We start from the raw sequence: 8,721 nt of genomic DNA, 5'->3' as shown, positions 1-8,721 counted from the left end.
GAAGGAAGGAAGGAAGGAAGGAAGAAAGAAAGGAAGGAAGGAAGAAAGAACGAAAAAGCTCATTGTGTATAGCACTTGGCTTTGCCTCATCTGCACTCAAAGTAATCCACTGTCAGGAATTTTACATGTCCCAACAGCTTCCTGTCCCTAGATTTAAACAGACAGCAGTCAGGAAGAGACTCACACAGTAAGTACATTTTGCAGTCTGACTATTAGAAAACAAAACAAAACAAGATTTGAATTAATCCACATATGACATAGGAACATCCCTGCACTTTACAGACTTAAACATTCTAATGATAAAATGTCAAAAATGAGAAACATGATGGTTTTACTTCATGCTTGCAGTATGAATGTTTTGATGGACAATGTTGAGAACTGTGTTTAAGTTCATATCATTCATGTCTCATAGAAGCTGTGGGGGAATCGTCAATCAATTCACATTAGATTGTGTCTGTGTTATGTAACCATAAGCTAGATTTACTGCATTCCTAACATACAGTCCTTCGCTTGAACCTATCAATAAAGTCAAGTTGGAAATACTATATTGAAAACAAGCAGTGGTGGCCACTAGTTTTTATTAACTACTGAATACTTTAGCATGGTTTACACTTTGACAAAGTTATATACAGAGTAGATTCGTTGTTAAACCACACAAAACATCATTAAATGTCAGAAAGAAGCCATCCGAGTTAAGTTGCTAGCAGTAGCACATCTCCCAGAGTCGTTTCAGAGTCCTGACTGTGGTTCGAACTGATGCCAGTGTCTGAATCGGTATCATTTGTATATGTGTTAAACACCCTTTGAGTTAATGGAGGGATCTCCCCATTGCTGCTGGAAGCCTCAGCTTCCTTTCCTCTGTTTTCTTTTCCCTGACATCCATCTTTGTTGCTAATGTGAAGTGAACTGAACTCCTTGGCCAGGAGTTCGTACTCCCTGGCTTTCATCTGAAGCAGTGAGTCACTGTATTTAATCTCTCTCTGGATGCCACTCAAGTGAGAGTGGATTTTCAAACCAGCTTTCATACTTTTCTCCAAATCAGACTTAATGCTCTCCAAATCGGAGTTTTCCAGCTCACAGACAGCTGCCCCCTCCGTGTCTTCGCTCCCGTCAATGCCTGCGCCTATCACCTCTCTCTCAATCTCAGCAGAAAGTTTATCAATGAGCGCTCTGTAGTATTGCAGCTGTTCCTCCAGCTGTGCCACCCCCTCACTGTCGTTCAGGTTCTCTAGAGTCTGGTTGTCCTCAGATTGAATGTCTAGCTTCTGCTCTTCATCACTGAACCTGGGCATTAAATAAGCCTCCTGGACGTAATTGGCCCCATCATTCCCTACCCTGTCCACGTGGATCTTAGCTTCACATCTTTCAATTTCCATATCTAACTCTTTCATTCTTTGCACTTGCTGGTGAATCGTGTGGTCCTGAGAAATAATCAGATGAACTAAACACTCCATATTGTCTCGATCATGAGAACCTGTGTCCTGCCTAATTTTAGCCAGTTTCCGAAAGGTTTTCCTGACGATTCGTTTTTGTTTATCTGGTGGTAAAGTTTTCATGTAATTCGCTGGGCTGAGCTCCCAAGGCTTTTCATTATTTTGCAGTAGTTTGGTTTCAGCAGTCCGCCACAGTGGCACTGGGAGAAAGGCGTCTGTTTTAACCAAAACAAACTGCATGTTGGGTTGTTCATCTCCCCAAGCCTTCCACAACTTCAGGATCCTAGTCAGGGGAGGAAGGGCTCTCTCTGAGCCCCTCCACTTTTCTACAATGCAGTAGTCACTGGCCTTGCCCAACAGAAATCGCTTTTCTCCAAACGTAGCTTCATGTTCCTCAAGCAGAGCCTGGATAACATCGATGGAGGTGGTGCGTTTAGTTAATCCGCAGACAATCTTCTCATCCTGGCAAACCCAAACCACAATTTCCTTCTCTTCAGGATCCATGTCCTTTGTTGGGGATCTAAAAAGAAAACAAAGAGCATTTCTGTCATCGCCTGTGTAAACTCAGAAAGATGGGTTAGCGTTAATGCCTCTTCTTGCCTCTACACACTCTTAGGTTGTGCCTGCAGAAGAATAGGAAGGTGTGCTTCAAAATATGAATGCCAAACTTTGGATTTCTATTCAATTTCCTTCTGTAGCTGGTTGTGGAAGCGACCAAATATCACTGAAAAACAACTGAAATGCTTTTTATTTAATATTTCAAAGTTATTGTTGACATGTTCGCAGAACTGATGCACTAATAAGTACAGACAAGATGCAAAGAGATATAGGATGAGGTCTTCTGCTTCTTGCTGAAGTCTAAAAACTAAAGGGAAAAGGTGGAAATATAGGGTAGAATGATCAGATTAAGTATTACAGTTATAGGGTCAAAAATAGTGGACTCTACGATTCTATAGTCAAAGTTGCAGTTCTTTCATTGATGGAGTGCTTTTGCTATGTTGACTCTGGGTCAACCATGTCTGACACTACTGCAGAAACAGCAATAAATAAAGAAGATACAGAGGAGTCTATAACAGAAATAATGTCAGTTTTTACATCACTGTGACAAAATACCATAAATATTAAATACCATAGTAAGGAAGGGGGATATACGGTGTGGGGAGCATGGTAGACAGGAAGTAGTAAGACAGTTTATACCATTGTAAACAAGAAGTAAAACCAACTCCTAATAGAAAAGAATCATGACCCTAAGGACATGCCTTAAATGGCCAGCTTTCTTGATCTGGGCCACCTCTCAGTGTCTTAGTCAGGGTTTCTATTCCTGCACAAACATCATGACCATGAAAGCAAGTTAGGGAGGAAAGGGTTTATTCAGCTTACTTCCACATGGTTGTTGATCACCAGAGGAAATCAGGACTGGAACTCAAGCAGGTCAGGAAGCAGGAGCTGATGCAGAGGCCATGGAGAGAGATGTTCCTTGCTGGCTTGCTTCTCCTGGCTTGCTCAGCCTGCTCTCTTATAGAGCCTAAGACCTCCAGCCCAGGGATGGCACCACCCACAAGGGGCCCTACCCCCTTGATCACTAATTGAGAAAATGCCCCACAGCTGGACCTCATGGAGGCACTTCCCCAACTGAGGCTCCCTTCTGTGATAACTCTAGCCTGTGTCAAGTTGACACACAAAACTAGCCAGTACACTTAGTAATCTATACAATTTTGTTAGGAAAGAATGAAAGGATAATGCTTTACAGAGCTATTTTAGATGCAGAGGTATTAATAGGAAGTGGTTCGATTTGGAATTAGAGTAATACAGATTTGACATATTTCCTCTTTTTTATTTTTATTTTTTGCTATTAAGGGAACTCTTGTATCAGTTTGGTTTTTGTTATCTAACAAACTTCTGGAATAGGACTACTTTTTAAAGGGAGAACAAGGTTCATTGTGGGCTCACAAGACCTAGAGATTTCATCTCATGAAGACTTTTTGCTGATACAAATCCCAGAGTAGTGAAGAACATCCTGTGGCAAGAGATAGAGAAGGCACATGCTTACATAAAGTCATTCCCTAGACTTGTAAATCCCCAATGACTTCCTCACAGTCACATTTCTGAAAAGCATAGTTGTAGAAAGTGTCCTTCCCTTTACTATTGTAAATGTATGGTGGAAATAAATCCCTTCATAAATTCAATGTAAACTAAAATATAAAGAAAAATTTATCCAGAGGTGGACAAAAAGTTTTCTTCAATAAAAATTAGCAAGGAATCTTGAGAGCTATTAACAGTCTCCTTGGAGAACTGTTATAACTATATTTCCACTGTGAGTGTAAATCATAAAGACTGTATCTTTCACAATACCCTTCTCCAGAATGTGAGCAAACAAGTGACATGATTTATACTCCAGTATGATGTATGATGCCATGAGACATATAAGTGGAAAGAGATTTGCTGTGCAAGTTAAGGCAAATTCATTTATTACTTTATTTAATAACTCTGAAGCATATACTCAAAACAGAAATTACCAACGATAGTTACCATTTCATTTAACACTTAGAATGTACAGCAATTATGTGTTAGTAGCAAAACTCACTAATATTATTATATGGATTTTTTTCCTATGGAATATTCATCTCCCTTTGGCTATTCACTTCTGAGATGAAGAAGAAAAATATTATCATGAAATACATTATCAATATATATGAATATATATCATCATAAACTAAGAATCATAAAAGACCAAAAGCACTCCCGAGCAGAGAACTTAATAAAATGAAATATTCAACTATAAATTAAATATTTTTGTGATCAGGCAAAAACTTTTATATTGAATTATTTATGTATTTTTAATGCATGTCTGCTCTGTGTGCATGTACCCCTGCATGACAGAGGATAGCATCAGATCCCTTTATAGATGGGTGTAAGCCAACATGTGCTGGCTGAGAATTGAACTCAGGAACCTTGGAAGAGCAGCCAGTGTCCTTAGCCACTGAGCCATGTCGCCAGTCCATGATCAGCTAAAATCTACACTGGATTTTGATAAATCTCTTACAAAATCTTTTCACCTAGTAATTTGTGCTGAAAACTATATCTTAAAAAGAAATGTGGCATTTTGTCTATGTTTATAGTTCATTGGCTAAGTCCATGCCACATTAAAAATGTGTTAGAATTTAGAACAGAAACATTATATTGCTGGTAGAGAAAAGATGCACAGTAATTTCTATAATAAAACCTGTATGTTCTCAAACCACTTGACAATTTACTGTCTGTGTTATGGCTCTACAGCATAAATTAGCTTCAAATGAGTCCATACCTTTATGTGTATTATCCACGTACATGTAAAACACAAAATTACTGCACATGTTTTTTAAATTTTGAATTTAGGTGTTGTTTACTTTGACTTTGATGATTTTTAAAAGCAGGAACTCATCTGGCATTTATATTTAATTACAAATTACTTGCATGTGATTTTTCATGGAAAATATAAATTTTAGTCTTTGTTTTAACTACAACATTAACTGACAATAAAAATAGCTATAATATTTAAATAAAAGGAATTTTCTGTTACTATTTTAAGTGTTTGGAACATTGGAAAAGTCTATTCAATATACACAATATAGGACCAGCAAGATGGCTCACATGGAAAAGAGCTTTAGACCAAGCCTGTTAACCTAAGTTTAATGATCTTCAGGATCCACATGGTAGAAATACAGAACTGACTCTTATAAATTGTTCTCTGACCTCCACATGTGTTTAGCTACATGTGTCCCTACCACATACACATACAATACAGACCTAAATACACACTAAAATATATAGAATAATCATATATTTAAAATGTACAACATTGAAATCATAACTATTAAATATTATGGTCAGTTAGAGACATTGGTCTGACTCTTGATCTATTGGCTTATGATAGTAGGTGCCATCTCTATGCCCCACTCCTAGGCAAGACACCCTCTAACACCAATCAAGCAATAACCAGGCTTCACGATTTCAGCTGATCAAAAAGGGACCTCGCTTTTATGGATAGTGCTGGCGCAGGATGCCTTATCCCTCTGGGGAAATAATACATAAAGCCTGCATACTCCAATACTCTCACAAATCCTTTGTGCCAGAACTGGGCCAGCCAGGGCAGAAAGAGCACACTGGTCGACACTTGCGGTGGGGAGAGGCTATATTAATCAAATATGCATTTGAAATATTCAATACATTCTTCTCATACCTGCTGTGTATTAACTAATTTAGTTGTCTTAATTCTATAGGGACAACATTTATATAAATCTCAATTCACAAATAAATAAACAGGCATGGAAATCTTACAACATTATGTTAGATATTTTAGATGTGAGATAAGTAAAAAAAATAGGTTACTTTTATTAAATATTAGGATGAAAATATAACCTTCTGAGAGCAATATACTGAGTATCCACTGCATAACACGCTGTTCACCAAGAAGGATGTCTCTCACTTGCAGCCATGGGGAAAGTATGCAGTAATGTGGCACTTAAAGAATTAATTATGTGTCTAAACTAATACAGTAGTGGTCACTTTCTAGCTGCTTTAGGCAACTATATTGTCAGACAACATATGTATATTAAAAACAACAATAGAAACAAACAAAAAATCCTGAGCCATTTCCTGCTCTCATTTCTGATTGGAATCAGTTCTGGTGTTTAGCAATGGTTGCCAGTTTGTCTATGAGTTCTTCAGCCCTGTATTAGAGATATGAATGACACTGGAAGCAGAGAGCAGAGAGTCCTTATTATGAAGAGTCATAATGACATCCATTCCCATCTCCAACATTCCCAGAACTCCTCCCCCAACAGAGGTGTTTCCTACCTTGAAAAGATCGAGTTATTATACACTGAGTTTTCCCTTCCTCAAAAGGGTGCTAATATTTAGCTTTTGCCATTAAATGTTCATTATACACAATGAAGAAAATATTATTTATTTCATATTATACATAAAACAAGTGGGGATTTTTATTATAATCTGACAACCTTACTTGCTCCAAGACTTCAGTTATATGTTCTTTCAAACACCAAATCAATGCTTGTGTATTTTCTAGGGTGAATTTTATTAACTATTTGGGGGAATTTTTACAACAAACAAAGTAATATTTAAAACATGGTTTCTGATGGAACACATTTAAATGTAATGATCACTCAAGACTAAATTGAGGCAGTAAATCTTTCACAACCTGTATGTGTTTTGTCATATTTAAAGGGTATTTTATGGCTGACGTAGGATTTTTGAAAACTATTTTATGGTACTGGTCTGGCTGACTTTTCTATTCACTCACTTAACAAATATTTCACATCATTGCTTCTATGGGAACTGTACACGATATAGAGACAGGAATGATTTACAAGATTGTCTCTGGTACACTATGAGAACCAGGTGTCAGGTTAGAAAGAAAACAATAATTATTGACAGTTAGACAACTTATTTCTTAGTTTATTACAAATAATCAAATGCAGCATTGCTGTAGAATAATGATGACCCCTAGTATTTCATGAAATTAAAACAAATTAAAATTAAAACAGTAAAAAATGAAGATCAAAAAACATTAAATCAAATTAGAATTTTAAAAAATTCTTTAAAAGCCATGTTATCTTCAAACATATACATATCAGAAGGTTGAATAGACAAACTTAGTGTGATAACTTGGTTTGTGATGAAATCCAATAAATACTGGTTATCTGGTGAATACAATTGTAGTGGGTGAGATTCATAACTAATATAGCAGGACACTGTTACATGAAAATAAAAATGTCTTGAGTGTAGTTTGTTTTGGTTTTGCCTTTTTGTGTGTTTTGGGAGAGTATTCATCAGACTCTCTATTGCTGTGTCCAAATCCCTGAGAACACAACTTAAGAGGGAAAGAATTTATTTGGCTCATAGTTTAAGAAACTTCAAGTCAGGTGGCTTCATTCTATCTTGGAACTTGAGGTAATGTACCATGGTGGAGGGGGCTTAGTGTAGCAGAGATGTCTATCTCATGGTGGCCAAGAAGCTGAGAGCAATAGGAAAGAACCAGGAGCCAGGTGTTAACATCAAGCACATGCCCCAGATGTCCATCGACTGAATCTGCTCCCTAGCATCGTAGCCATAAACTCACAAAATAATGCATCTGTGGATGAAATTAGACCCCTCACAATGCAATGAATTTATTTCTAGTGACTGGAGCCACAAGAACATTTTGTAAGGCACTTCATATACAAATTAGTAGGCTAGAGGCACATTAAAACTGATTTTACTGTTTTTCTTTATTCAGAATACCTCCTAGTCTAATAATTTATTTCTAGTTTATGTTTGTGTCCCAATAGCTTAGCAGTATTTATAAAAGGACTGTCTTGATAGAATCATGTGATTCAATTTTGTTTGGTGTCCAGCATGCAATACTCTTGTTCATTCTACCATAATCAATTAGTTAAATTTCTTCTTCACTGTTGGAGATGTTTGTATGTATTTACTATTTACAAATTAATGGAGTTACTTAACTCTCAGATATTTTATGAGTTTTGGTATATCACACAGTTAAGAAGTCATGCACATAGAGTTTATAAATACTGTCATGATTATTGTTGGCAGAAGTGAGACAAGGTGATGGTAACTGCCTTTATTAACATCATGCATCTAGGAAATGGTCAATTGGAGTGTCCCTCTCAGTTCTAACTTTAGAACAGAGACTGATAATAATATATAAAAATAAACTACAACAACATTTACAATGACCAATCCGGAAGCATTCCTGTGTTTGCCAATAGATCATGTTTCAACACTTCTTTTTAAATTAATTTTTTTTAATTCAAAGCCCTTTTTGTAATTTTTTGTAGTTTAGTGCTATAATTGAGATATTCACTTATATTAATACTTTTAGATAAAGCAAAAGACAATAGAAGCTTGATTGTATATATTTTAAAATATTATTATATTTGATACTCTCATACTACCCTATTAAATTGTCTAACATAATTGTGTCTATTTTATCTTAAAGTAGTGTGCTTCAAAATATTTAGATATTTGTATTCAGAAAATCATTTTAAAAATCAATAGTACTTAGGATGTTTCATTTATTTTTTAGTTGGCTTTCCTTCTCTCCAACAATAACTAGATTAATTTATTAAATTAATTGAAATTAAAATGCAAAATCATACAGCAGTTATCCTTAACTGTAACAAATAGGCATGTTTAAGTCAACAATAATTTTTCTAATTCTCCATAAAGCTTCACTTTAATGCTATGTGATAAATATGAGACTCAGCTTAATCACAGTGTTTATCACAAT

At 36.1% G+C, this 8,721-nt stretch overlaps 1 protein-coding gene across 2 annotated transcripts in view; it reads right to left on the bottom strand.

Annotated features, from left to right (window-relative positions):
- Window positions 1-547: 547 nt before the first annotated feature.
- Window positions 548-8,721, bottom strand: part of Rassf9 (Ras association domain family member 9) — a 32,033-nt gene continuing 23,859 nt past the window's right edge. For both annotated transcript variants that reach the window (XM_031349552.1, XM_031349551.1), the window contains one exon: window positions 548-1,953. In XM_031349552.1, coding sequence (XP_031205412.1) covers window positions 693-1,937 — 1,245 coding nt within the window. In that variant the 5' untranslated portion in view covers window positions 1,938-1,953 and the 3' untranslated portion in view covers window positions 548-692. The remainder of the gene's footprint in view (window positions 1,954-8,721) is intronic.

Source organism: Mastomys coucha, unplaced genomic scaffold (assembly GCF_008632895.1).
Source record: "Mastomys coucha isolate ucsf_1 unplaced genomic scaffold, UCSF_Mcou_1 pScaffold4, whole genome shotgun sequence".
In the NCBI taxonomy this organism is placed as follows: domain Eukaryota; kingdom Metazoa; phylum Chordata; class Mammalia; order Rodentia; family Muridae; genus Mastomys; species Mastomys coucha.
The sequence above is the reverse complement of the archived record's forward strand: the minus strand, read 5'-3'. Positions and strand labels throughout refer to the sequence as shown.